At 42.5% G+C, this 14,506-nt stretch overlaps 1 protein-coding gene across 1 annotated transcript in view; it reads left to right on the top strand.

Moving 5' to 3' along the window:
• LOC126174887 (tumor suppressor candidate 3) overlaps positions 1 to 14,225 on the top strand; it is a 59,872-nt gene extending 45,647 nt beyond the window's left edge. Inside the window, exons 7-8 of the mRNA XM_049921310.1 lie at positions 4,510 to 4,675; positions 13,916 to 14,225. Coding sequence (XP_049777267.1) covers positions 4,510 to 4,675; positions 13,916 to 13,931 — 182 coding nt within the window. The 3' untranslated portion in view covers positions 13,932 to 14,225. The remainder of the gene's footprint in view (positions 1 to 4,509; positions 4,676 to 13,915) is intronic.
• The last annotated feature ends 281 nt before the right edge of the window (positions 14,226 to 14,506 follow it).

Raw genomic sequence — 14,506 nt, 5'->3', positions numbered from 1 at the left:
TCTGTACCTACAACTATTTCAGCTTCAGTTCTTTCTATTAGGGCTTGGAGCTTTGATTCTTTCCCAACACAGCTACAACAATTTACAACTACAATACCAATCGTTTCTACAACTACCTTACTGTGTTTCATCTGCCCACTTTTAGACGGACATCCCTTCTGTGGTTCCCTGAGATCCTCTAACCTAAAAAACTGCCCAGTCCCTCCCACACAGCCCCCACTACCCGTGTAGCCGCCTCCTGTGTGTAGTGGACTCCTGACCATGTAGTTGTCCACCAGAGTACATGGCCACTGCCAACTGTAACCAGAAACAAAGTTGACTAGCCAGTGACAGGTCATTCTGTTGACCACAACATGCTTTCTTTAGTGTTTGCTTCACATCCCTTACTATCTGGAGCCCCAGTACCCAATCCCTGCCCCATACCAACCTCTCAAAATTACGTACATTGGAACATCATTCCAACATATCGTTTGGCCCTTCATTCTCCGCTAGCACCTGTCCCACACCTGCTTCTACCTTTTGTTTCCATACCTCCACTGAACTTCCTTGTCTCTTTCTTCCTCTGTTTTATATCCACCCCTATCCCCCCTCCCCAAAAAAATTTAATGTTTGCCACACTGAACTGCATACGCTTGCACCTTGGTGGGCCATCTGCATTCCCCCCTCCTCCCAATCCTTCCAAGCTTCCTTGCTCTTCTAACCCATTCTACATTCCACCTAAAAATCTCTCTCTCATAAGATACACAGCAGGGAATGGACATTGTGTGTGTGTGTGTGTGTGTGTGTGTGTGTGTGTGTGTATGCGCCTGTTGACCACCCAACACCTCATCTGTACAGTGAGTGGTTACTTTTACTCCTTCCATTTTACGATTTCTTATTAGGGAAAGAGGAAAATCAACTCTGTGTTGAACGTTTACTTAGATACTTTACATATTGTTATTTTGTAATTATTTAACATATTGGAAGCATGTTGCATCTTTTTTTGTGACAGTTGCGATAATTGACAGCAAGTCACTTCTGCATAAAGGCATTTTGTGACTGATTTCTATGCTTATATTGCAAAATAACAACTTGCAGCATTTTACACTTTGCACTTGAATAATAGTGTACCTTATGACGTGATCAAGTTTAGTTGCTAAAGTGACAAGCTACTCTCTCTGAGCTGTTGAATAATATTTGTCATAATTGTAATGTATGTTCAAATTTTATTTGTCAGTTTTGCCTTGAATGTCATACACTTAATTCGTACTTCACCAGTAAGTTAGCTTATTTTGTCCTGGGACCAGTGTTTTTTTCATATATAAGTGTCAAGGATAAAAAAATTCACCCACTTGGACTTCACAGTGTGATTCCTCACATACTAACCATACAAAAATACCTCTCACAAAATTCCATCCTGCACATATTTCCAGCAGTAAATGGATGTTAAAGTTAGGCAATCTGGCAACACAGTAATCACATGTACAATATGTGCCTTTGTCAGCATATATGCAAAGTGCTCTGCAGTTTGTGCAGTGGATAGTATTTTGGGTTAGCATGCAGAAGGTTGGGGGTTCGATTCTGGGCCATGTCATGTTTGTTTTTATTTGCTAGTTCTGCCATATAATACTATGCACCATTTCTTAAGCCACCTGTACCTGACATTTACATAATACAATATTGTGTAATGGTGAACATAACAGAAATGTGCTCAGACAAGTCAGAAATACACAGTTGAAACAAATGACCTGTCATAGTACAGAACAACTACAAAAACAATATCAATTTCAAGATGCTAAAAAGGATATCACAGTTAAATAACTCAACATCTACTAATCATTTATACTACATGCAGTACGTCATTTCAGATGTGACAACCAGTGACAATACTAATTTCCGTATTAATGATCGCAAGAAGTTTACAAAAGAATACATTGTCCTCAGAGCAAATGCTCAAAGAGACCCCTCTTCACGTCCAAACAATCAAACATTGTGTGACCTGTTGGATCATACAGCTCTGGACTCTTTGCATCAAGGCTGCACCCACACATACAAGAGCAGCATGAACACATGCTATTAGTTCTACCATATGTCAGTGGAGTAGAATATATGTGCTCCTTCAAGTGTCCCCATAGGAAGAAATCAAGGGGATTTAGGTCAGGTGAATGCAGAGGCAATACAACTGGATCTCCCTATCTGAGCCATTTCTCTGGAAATTTTCTGCCTAAATATTGTTGCTAACCTCTGCCGACCAAGATGTGGAACATCTTTCATTGAGTCAGGCGGATAGTTTGAGAGGAATGCGTGATACCTTTGTGCAGTCAACTGGTCAGGCAACAACTAGGAACCCAAACTCCTGCATCCCAGTATTCCAACCCGGACATTGATGCCAAAGTGAACTTGATATCCATGGTCGCGGGTGACATGCAGGTTAACATCACACCAGTGATGGGCATTGTGCGTATCGAAGACATCTTCATTAGTGAATGCTGCTTCAGCTGATCATATTACAGTTTTTATGAAGTCATCATTGGCTTACTGTTGTTGTTAGAACCATTCATAGAATTGCATTGGCAGAAGGCGGTCTGTAGGATGTAGGTGTTGCATTAAAGAATAATGGTACAGGTGCAGACCACGCTCATGCAGACGTCAGTGACAGTGCTGCCTTGCTGCACTACGTGTACTTCACTAGGGTCTTGGTGTATGACCTCCAGAACAGCTTCCTCGGTAGCTGGAGCTGACCAGTCTGTAGGACTTCCCGAAGGCAAAGCTCCAGATGACGAAACACATTTTTATCTGGATGATGTCAACAAGGATCTAGCAGTGTGTTCATGAGTGGCAACACCAGCCTTGTTACCCGATGTACCTTGAACCAGGAGCTTATCCACATATTCACTGCTTGTCTATGCCATATTTCTGCCACACTGTTTTAGTATACCACAAGAAGAAAATGCGATATGTGTACAAATGTACATTGAGTCTGTCACTGGCACATTACTCCACTAGTAGATAGTCCCTGTCTGGTGAACAGCACATGCAGTAAAACCACATCATTATCCGCAGCAGGCTGGTCCGCCTACCATGCACCACTTCTCTTACAGCTTTTGTTCTGTACAAATCATCCCAACACTGCTAATTTTGAAATGTTCATTTAGAATTATACTTTTCCCCTAGTGGTAATGGACGTGTTGTTTCCACATTTCAGTCAATGATACTAATAACAATAATAATAGTAATGCATAGAGATGATACTTACTAAACAGCATGCAATTATCTGACTCAGTGCCAAAAGTCGAAATTGGTGGTTCCAGGGTGATAATACATACAGATGGTAACAGAGTTTGGAAATTATTTGCAAAGCACATTGCTAGCCCTACTAGTGACACAAGGCCCTAATGAAATGTAATGGACCTGAATGTATCAAGAATAATAGTTGGTACTAATCAATGGGACCATTGGGGGATGATACACGGAAAACAGGTTTGGAATCTAGTAGATGTAGTGGTGTGGAACAATTCATGTCTACGACATGTAAAAGGTGTCTTTAAAATCTGATTGGCAAAAACAATTGTATTTCTGTGTTCGTAGAATGTAAGTGCAAATGTTTTGTAGAGGACACACTGTAGTCGCTATATGACAATTAAGATGCCAGATACAGTACCATGCAGACTACATATAAAAAATAAAAACAAATATGCTTCGACCCAGGATCGAACCCTCAACCTCCAGCATGCTATACACTGCACCAACTGCACAGCACCATTGCTATCTGCAGACAGAGGTTGTTACTGTACATGCTATTACAGCATTGCCAGATTGCCAGTTATTAACGTCCATTTTCTGCTGGAAATACTTGTTGGAAAGATTTTATGACAGACATTTTGTATTGCAAGTATGTGACAAATCATGCTATGAAGTTCGAGTGCGTGAATTTTTCTTCACCCTGTATATGAAATAAAAATTCCAAAATAACTGGTTAAATATTTGTATAAGGCAGCTAGAATTGTTATTTGTTATGTCTTTCTTATTTTTATCAGTGAAGATTTAACAAACTACAGATTAAACCTACCCATATTACAAAGAATATGATAGTGTCAAATAACGTGTAAGGAAAACAGCTTAAGCTCAGTTAAAGTAATTTATACAAAAATTCATCCAAATATACTCTAAGTTAAAATAAAATAATGATTTGAAATTTTGAAGTCACATTTCTCAAAAAAAAAGTTGTCAAAGAAGTACCTTGCCATTCGAAGCCCAAAAACTTTGGGTTCTCTATAGTGCCTCATACTTTAAGGTTAGCATAAGTTTAGAGATTAAGCACCGTGATTGGTCGGGTAGTTAAGTTGTATTAAGTACCATTGCGACAGACAGGAAATTAAATTTCTAAGAGAAGGAAAGCGGCATGGAAAAATGACGAGGAAGATAGGAAGAGCCAAACAATTCATTTTAACTGAATGTATAGTAGATTACTATCTTGTATGTTTACTAGAACAATGTTACAAGATCGTCTTCATCCTTAGCTGTGTTCAGATGCATTTGTGGTCTTAGGCATGGTGCTCATAACAGAAGCAGCAGTGCAGAAAGGAGATGTTCGAAAACGAAGAATTATTGCAATAGGTGGTCTCGTTATTGTTGCAGCTTTCTTCAGTTTAATTTTGTCTATGTTTAGATCAAAGGCTCATGGATACCCATACAGGTAAATATGTGAATTCCATCAATCTTTTTTATTTTAGCAAAATGTTATTAAAACTCGTATTTCATGTTTTACGATTACATAGTTTCAAGTTAAAGTAGCGAATTGTGAATCTCTTCAGGTACATAGTATAAACTTTAGTCATGATTTTTCTAGGTACTTTGGTCTATTGTATTCATGGATTATACCCATTGATAATTCAGGATTACTTACTAACTGAAATAATTGTCAGAAAAATACTCCTCTTATGCAGGAATTAATATATTTCCATTTCATTTTTATCTATGATATACTCCGCAATGTGCTATTGGAAGTAAATGAAACAAATCAGTATGTTATATCTAAAAACAAAGATGATGTGACTTACCAAAAGAAAGCGCTGGCAGGTCGATAGACACACAAACAAAAACACACACACAAAATTCTAGCTTTCGCAACCAACGGCTGCTTCGTCAGGAAAGAGGGAAGGAGACGGAAAGACGAAAGGATGTGGGTTTTAAGGGAGAGGGTAAGGAGTTATTCCAATCCCGGGAGCGGAAAGACTTACCTTAGGGGGAAAAAAGGACGGGTATACACTCGCACACACACACACATCCATCCACACATATACAGACACAAGCAGACATATTCAAAGGCAAAGAGTTTGGGCAAGGATGTCAGTTGAGGCGGAAGTGCAGAGGCAAAGATGTTGTTGAATGACAGGTGAGGTATGAGTGGCAGCAACTTGAAATTAGCGGATATTGAGGCCTGGTGGATAATGGGAAGAGAGGATATATTGAAGAGCAAGTTCCCATCTCCGGAGTTCGGATAGGTTGGTGTTAGTGGGAAGTATCCAGATAACCCGGACGGCGTAACACTGTGCCAAGATGTGCTGGCCGTGCACCAGGGCATGTTTGGCCACAGGGTGATCCTCATTACCAACAAACACTGTCTGCCTGTGTCCATTCATGCGAATGGACAGTTTGTTGCTGGTCATTCCCACATAGAATGCGTCACAGTGTAAGCAGGTCAGTTGGTAAATCACGTGGGTGCTTTCACACGTGGCTCTGCCTTTGATCGTGTGCACCTTCCGGGTTACAGGACTGGAGTAGGTGGTGGTGGGACGGTGCATGGGACAGGTTTTACACCGGGGGCAGTTACAAGGGTAGGAGCCAGAGGGTAGGGAAGGTGGTTTGGGGATTTCATAGGGATGAACTAAGAGGTTACGAAGGTTAGGTGGACGGCGGAAAGACACTCTTGGTGGAGTGGGGAGGATTTCATGAAGGATGGATCTCATTTCAGGGCAGGATTTGAGGAAGTCGTATCCCTGCTGGAGAGCCACATTAAGAGTCTGATCCAGTCCCGGAAAGTATCCTGTCGCAAGTTGGGCACTTTTGTGGTTCTTCTGTGGGAGGTTCTGGGTTTGAGGGGGTGAGGAAGTGGCTCTGGTTATTTTCTTCTGTACCAGGTCGGGAGGGTAGTTGCGGGATGCGAAAGCTGTTTTCAGGTTGTTGGTGTAATGGTTCAGGGATTCCGGACTGGAGCAGATTCGTTTGCCACAAAGACCTAGGCTGTAGGGAAGGGACCGTTTGATGTGGAATGGGTGGCAGCTGTCATAATGGAGGTACTGTTGCTTGTTGGTGGGTTTGATGTGGACGGCCGTGTGGACAGGTGGAGGTCAACGTCAAGGAAAGTGGCATGGGATTTGGAGTAGGACCAGGTGAATCTGATGGAACCAAAGGAGTTGAGGTTGGAGAGGAAATTCTGGAGTTCTTCTTCACTGTGAGTCCAGATCGTGAAGATGTCATCAATAAATCTGTACCAAACTTTGGGTTGGCAGGCCTGGGTAACCAAGAAGGCTTCCTCTAAGCGACCCATGAATAGGTTGGCGTTCGAGGGGGCCATCCTGGTACCCATGGCTGTTCCCTTTAATTGTTGGTATGTCTGGCCTTCAAAAGTGAAGAAGTTGTGGGTCAGGATCAAGCTGGCTAAGGTAATGAGGAAAGAGGTTTTAGGTAGGGTGGCAGGTGATCGGCGTGAAAGGTAGTGCTCCATCGCAGCGAGGCCCTGGATGTGCGGAATATTTGTGTATAAGGAAGTGGCATCAATGGTTTCAAGGATGGTTTCCGGGGGTAACAGATTGGGTAAGGATTCCAGGCGTTCGAGAAAGTGGCTGGTGTCTTTGATGAAGGATGGGAGACTGCATGTAATGGGTTGAAGGTGTTGATCTACATAGGCAGAGATACGTTCTCTGGGGGGCTTGGTAACCAGCTACAATGGGGCGGCCGAGATGATTGGGCTTGTGAATTTTAGGAAGAAGGTAGAAGGTCGGGGTGCGGGGTGTCGGTTGGGTCAGGAGGTTGATGGAGTCAGGTGAAAGGTTTTGTAGGGGCCTAAGGTTCTGAGGATTCCTTGAAGCTCCGCCTGGACATCAGGAATGGGATTATCTTGGCAAACTTTGTATGTGGTGTTGTCTGAAAGCTGACGCAGTCACTCAGCCACATACTCCCGACAATCAAGTACCACGGTCGTGGAACCCTTGTCCGCCGGAAGAATGACGATGGATCGGTCAGCCTTCAGATCACGGATAGCCTGGGTTTCAGCAGTGGTGATGTTGGGAGTAGGATTAAGGTTTTTTAAGATGGATTGAGAGGCAAGGCTGGAAGTCAGAAATTCCTGGAAGGTTTGGAGAGGGTGATTTTGAGGAAGAGGAGATGGGTCCCACTGTGACGGAAACGGAACTGTTCCAGGCAGGGTTCAATTTGGATAGTGTCTTGAGAAGTTGGATCATTAGGAGTAGGATTAGGATCATTTTTCTTCGTGGCAAAGTGATATTTCCAGCAGAGAGTACGAATGTAGGACAGTAAATCTTCGACGAGGGCTGTTTGGTTGAATCTGGGAGTGGGGCTGAAGGTGAGGCCTTTGGATAGGACTGAGGTTTCGGATTGGGAGAGAGGTTTGGAGGAAAGGTTAACTACTGAATTAGGGTGTTGTGGTTCCAGATTGTGTTGATTGGAATTTTGAGGTTTTGGAGGGAGTGGAGCTGGAAGTGGGAGATTAAGTAGATGGGGGAGAATGGGTTTGTGTGCAATGAGAGGAGGTTGAGGTTTGCTGAAAACGTTGTGAAGGGTGAGTGAGTTGCCTTTCCGGAGGTGGGAAACCAGGAGATTGGATAGTTTTTTGATGTGGAGGGTGGCATGCTGTTCTAATTTGCGGTTGGCCTGTAGGAGGATGCTCTGAACAGCCGGTGTGGATGTGGGAGAGGAAAGATTGAGGACTTTTATTAAGGATGGAGTTGACGGGTGTGTTGATTGGCTGAGTGGATGTGTAGGTGAAGGATTAGGTGGGTGTGGGCAATGGATTGTTCAGTTTGGAACTGGTATAGGGACTGATGGAAAGAAGGGTTGCAGCCAGAGATGGGAACTTAAAGTGTGAGGCCTTTGGGGGTAATGCCAAATGTCAGACAAGCCTGAGAAAATAAAATAAGGGAGCGTAATCTGACTAGGGCGAAGGCATGTTTGCGGAGGGAATGTAAATAAAACTTAATGGGGTCGTTGTGGGGGGTGTTGTGAGGGTGACATGGTATTAGAAGGTGGAAAGTGTAACATTAGGCTGAAATGAATGATCCAACTTCCCAAGACACTATCCAAATTGAACCCTGCCTGGAACAGTTCCATCCTCCGTCACAGCGGGACCCAACTCCTCTTCCTCAAAATCACCCTCTCCAAACCTTCCAGGAATTTCTGACTTCCAGCCTTGCCTCTCAATCCTTCTTAAAAAAACCTTAATCCTACTCCCAACATCACCACTGCTGAAGCCCAGGCTATCCGTGATCTGAAGGCTGACCGATCCATCGTCATTCTTCCGGCGGACAAGGGTTCCATGACCGTGGTACTTGATTGTCGGGAGTATGTGGCTGAGTGACTGCGTCAGCTTTCAGACAACACCACATACAAAGTTTGCCAAGATAATCCCATTCCTGATGTCCAGGCGGAGCTTCAAGGAATCCTCAGAACCTTAGGCCCCTACAAAACCTTTCACCTGACTCCATCAACCTCCTGACCCCACCGACACCCCGCACCCCTACCTTCTACCTTCTTCCTAAAATTCGCAAGCCCAATCATCCCGGCCGCCCCATTGTAGCTGGTTACCAAGCCCCCACAGAACGTATCTCTGCCTACGTAGATCAACACCTTCAACCCATTACATGCAGTCTCCCATCCTTCATCAAAGACACCAACCACTTTCTCGAATGCCTGGAATCCTTACCCAATATGTTACCCCCGGAAACCATCCTCGTAACCATTGATGCCACTTCCTTATACACAAATATTCCGCACATCCAGGGCCTCGCTGCGATGGCGCACTACCTTTCACGCCGATCACCTGCCACCCTTCCTAAAACCTCTTTCCTCATTACCTTAGCCAGCTTGATCCTGACCCACAACTTCTTCACTTTTGAAGGCCAGACATACCAACAATTAAAGGGAACAGCCATGGGTACCAGGATGGCCCCTCGTACGCCAATCTATTCATGGGTCGCTTAGAGGAAGCCTTCTTGGTTACCCAGGCCTGCCAACCCAAAGTTTGGTACAGATTTATTGATGACATCTTCACGATCTGGACTCACAGTGAAGAAGAACTCCAGAATTTCCTCTCCAACCTCAACTCCTTTGGTTCCATCAGATTCACCTGGTCCTACTCCAAATCCCATGCCACTTTCCTTGACGTTGACCTCCACCTGTCCAATGGCCAGCTTCACACGGCCGTCCACAGCAAACCCACCAACAAGCAACAGTACCTCCATTACGACAGCTGCCACCCATTCCACATCAAACGGTCCCTTCCCTACAGCCTAGGTCTTTGTGGCAAACGAATCTGCTCCAGTCCGGAATCCATGAACCATTACACCAACAACCTGAAAGCAGCTTTCGCATCCCGCAACTACCCTCCCGACCTGGTACAGAAGAAAATAACCAGAGCCACTTCCTCACCCCCTCAAACCCAGAACCTCCCACAGAAGAACCACAAAAGTGCCCAACTTGTGACAGGATACTTTCCGGGACTGGATCAGAATCTTAATGTGGCTCTCCAGCAGGGATACGACTTCCTCAAATCCTGCCCTGAAATGAGATCCATCCTTCATGAAATCCTCCCCACTCCACCAAGAGTGTCTTTCCGCCGTCCACCTAACCTTCGTAACCTCTTAGTTCATCCCTATGAAATCCCCAAACCACCTTCCCTACCCTCTGGCTCCTACCCTTGTAACTGCCCCCGGTGTAAAACCTGTCCCATGCACCGTCCCACCACCACCTACTCCAGTCCTGTAACCCGGAAGGTGTACACGATCAAAGGCAGAGCCACGTGTGAAAGCACCCACGTGATTTACCAACTGACCTGCTTACACTGTGACGCATTCTATGTGGGAATGACCAGCAACAAACTGTCCATTCGCATGAATGGACACAGGCAGACAGTGTTTGTTGGTAATGAGGATCACCCTGTGGCCAAACATGCCCTGGTGCACGGCCAGCACATCTTGGCACAGTGTTACGCCGTCCGGGTTATCTGGATACTTCCCACTAACACCAACCTATCCGAACTCCGGAGATGGGAACTTGCCCTTCAATATATCCTCTCTTCCCGTTATCCACCAGGCCTCAATCTCCGCTAATTTCAAGTTGCCGCCACTCATACCTCACCTGTCATTCAACAACATCTTTGCCTCTGCACTTCCGCCTCGATTGACATCTCTGCCCAAACTCTTTGCCTTTGAATATGTCTGCTTGTGTCTGTATATGTGTGGATGGATATGTGTGTGTGTGCGAGTGTATACCCGTCCTTTTTTCCCCCTAAGGTAAGTCTTTCCGCTCCCGGGATTGGAATGACTCCTTACCCTCTCCCTTAAAACCCACATCCTTTCGTCTTTCCGTCTCCTTCCGTCTTTCCTGACGAGGCAACCGTTGGTTGCGAAAGCTAGAATTTTGTGTGTATGTTTGTGTTCTTTTGTGTGTCTATCGACCTGCCAACGCTTTCTTTTGGTAAGTCACATCATCTTTGTTTTTAGATATATTTTTCCCATGTGGAATGTTTCCCTCTATTATATTCAAATCAGTATGTTAGGAATACTTGTCTTTTGTTGTATACTATCTTTCCTCATTTTACGTTGGCTACTTTATTACTTATTGAATATAAAATTCGAAGCTTAAGGATGTGAAACTGATGATGTCACAACCTTGGAACATCATTCTCATTTGTTTTTCCCCTACTAAAGCATCAGGTTGATAGCTGTAATCTAGGTGTCCTATCTCTGGATCAGTAGCACCATATTGTAATTAATGGTGACTCATTGTTGACTCCACTTGCAATTGGGGCAAACCATTTCTCCTTTGTTCCATAGCAATATTTTTATGAATTGCAGCAGTATCACTGAAGAACACAGCTACAAAGAAAGTATAGAAATTTTTCTCTTTACATCCAGTTGGTCTCCCAAAGAAATGTCCATAGATTACTTATTTTTGCCAACAGTGACAATCTTCAGATCTGTTGTACAATGACAGAAAAAACAAAACTGATAATGAGTTGTGTAGCTTAACACATACTGAACATAGTAATAGTGTATGGATATTAGTATAGAGATTTGAAATACCTGTAAAGGATCAATGCAGTAAAGCCTAAAAACAAACTGAGATATACCAGTAAAGTGATTTTAAAGAATAGCTCATTGAACGTGTCAAGATAGTAGCAAACATGATGTGTATTGTGGAACCTTTGAACATCAAACTGTGGTGCAGTTGTAGTGCAAAAAGAACATACATTACATCATCTACAAGGTATCAGAACTGCAACAACAGTTTACAGAAGAAGTCTGACTATCATAGCCAAGAGTATGGTTTTGGTAACAGAGGTATAATGAAAAGAAATAATACTGACTTATGCATAAATTACTTTAAAAAAACAGTATTTCAATTGCAGGGAAGAGTTACTTGTGTGGACCTAAGGTAGGTAGACAGGAGCGTTAAATCAGAAAGACATTTATTATAGGACAAGATAATTAGATAGCAACAGTAAATCAGAAAGAGATGAGAGTCTGATACCTGCCACAATTAGAATACATATTGTGTGCAACTTCTAAATTATATCTATTACACAGTGACAGTATTATTTATTTGGGAATTGCTAATAATAGTAGATTTCTTAAAACATTTTATCAATTTTGTACCATTTAATTTATTTCCTCACAGACCAAGGCTTGACTGTATCATCAGTGCAATAACTGTTGCTACTGCTGTTTATTTCCTATGTATTTTACTAACACTTAATGACCCACGACTGGTTCCGAGATGTTCAGCCTCATTATCAAAATGTTCTGTAGATCATTATGTTGCATGGCAATGACATTCGATTAGAAAATCAGGCCAATGTGTACTGTATCGATAAAATGTTGTTGTTGTTGTTGTTGTTGTTGTTGTCGTCTCCAGTCCTGAGACTGGTTTGATGCAGCTCTCCATGCCATACAGTAAAGTTTGTACATGTATAATTCAGTATGGCTTTTGGAAGGAAAATTATTGACATTTCAGATTAAGTCACTAAGTTACTTATGAGCTGTTAATGTTTTTACTTGACTGCCTTATTTGATGCAAATCAAGCCATAGATCATTAGTCATTATGTAAGAATATGTAGGATACATCAGGAGAAAATGTTACAAAGAGAATAATTTATGCTTTAGGCTTGGGGAAGAAATTTTGCATGACAAGGAGGTAATGTAAATCGATGAAAATACGCAGGTGTCCAAAATTAATGCAGCACATCACTATTTCCCCATCCTGTGTCTAATTCATGATATAATCCTACAAACTGTCAACAGATGTCCGCATGACGTGTTTACATGGAAGATGGCATTCTGGTCAACAAACAACCGTGCCAATGATGATGTCAGATCACCTGTCAAATGGTGTAGTGTTCACTGGGTAGTCACACATCCAAAATCGTTGTGTACACAGTTGTAGACGGTGCTGCATGGTACAGTGAAGACGCCTACCAGACTCCTGTGGTAGAGGGACATACGAAGAATGGAAGCAAGACAGTCGCAAACTGATGTGACCTGATGTGAATTGTTCTGCTCTTTTTTAGGATGTGATGACAGTTCATAGAGACCACCATGTGTAACATCAGAAAGAGAGGATCTTTATTTGGCTGCAAGGGGACAATGGTGCTGCCTTAGCACTGCACGGCAACTGGCTTCTGACCTCGCAGCTTCCACTGGACATGTTGTATGGTGTACAGAAGCCTTAGGCAGAGTGGCCTTTATTGTTGGAGACCTTCTGTACATGTACCTCTGTCGTGCCTCCACAGAAGGGAACATCTAGAGTGGAACTGTCAACATGTCACCTAGACGGTCGAACAGTGGGCCAATGTTCTTTTCACAGATGAGTCCCAATTTGGTTTAGAGAGCGATTCTTGACTGATTCGCATCTAGATGAAATGTGGAACATGATTTTGGGACCCAAACATTGTGGAAAGAGACCAGTGTGAGCGGGGATTATGTAGACCAATCAGAAACCTGTTCATGAACTTGTACGGTTGAATTGGCAAGATTCCACTGCTATCATGTATCGTGACGCGATCTTGGCACCTCAATTTGGGTTGCTTGTGAGATGCTGTGGTACCAGACATCATATTGATGGACGATAATGCTCGAACACATAGAGCACAGCTAGTTGATATTTTCTTGGAAACGGAAGAATTTGTATGAATGGCGTGGCCTGCCGATTTGAATCCCATGGAGCAAGTTTGGGATGCACTAGGGACACAGTTGCATCACGTCACCATCTACTAACCACTTTCCAAGACCTGTGAGCAGCTCTTTAGGAAGAATGGGCACTATTGCCTCAACATGATATTGATGACATCATTTACAATATTCCCCGTCATTGCCATGCCTGTACTGCTGCCAGAGATGGTCCCATCCCATATTGGGCACATTAACCAGTTGTCTGAATGTGTTGCTGAATCCGTTAATTTGGAAAAAATGAACATTTTTTTCTACTGTTATGCATGTTGCAATTGTTTATCTTCTGTGTTTTTTACATTGTTTCTACTTTACTATCATCTGTTTATGCTGTTTTGTGGCAAAGTAAACACAACTTTGCAAAATTTCTGTTTGTTGCTTTAATTTTGGACACCAGTGTATCAATAAATATGTATGTCTATGTTATCATAAAGTAACAGCAAAAATGTATATACTTTCTGTGCTGTTCCAGCTTCCTCTTCAAGTGAAAGCTGCAAGTGGATTTTTTCAAAATAATTAACTGGGCTCCTACACAACTTACCTGGCATGTGACAAATTAAGTGACAGTACATGATAACACTAGCCTAAATTAAGCTGAAATGTATAAATTCTGGATACGATGGAGTTTTCACCACACAACCATATTACTACTATTGTGACATACATGGTTATATGGTTTTTTTTTGTTATGCATTTTTAAGTATTACTGAAGTCTTTCATTGTTAAGTTATTTAAAAAATCTTTGTTAGAAAGCCAATAAACTGTATACCTGTTGACAGAGACCCAATTTTTAGTGTATATTCCAAACATTATGATATATTCTGTGTTACATATAGATTTTACAGCTGAAGTTAATCTTAAAAGTTTTTTTATGCTCCATTGGTTTTGGCTACAATAGCAGGCATTGAATTCAAAGAAAAGGTAATACGTGCACGTTTAAATAATTTTGTCTTAGTGAAATGGATTGTTTTCTGCTGTTCTCATTTCATTGCTTTAGACTGTACCATCCACCATGCTGAAACTTCGTTTTTATTTGTGTATATCATAAAAAATTCCTGTAGCT

This window comes from Schistocerca cancellata, chromosome 3 (genome assembly GCF_023864275.1).
Source record: "Schistocerca cancellata isolate TAMUIC-IGC-003103 chromosome 3, iqSchCanc2.1, whole genome shotgun sequence".
NCBI lineage: Eukaryota > Metazoa > Arthropoda > Insecta > Orthoptera > Acrididae > Schistocerca > Schistocerca cancellata.
This window is presented reverse-complemented; position numbering and strand designations above follow the sequence as displayed.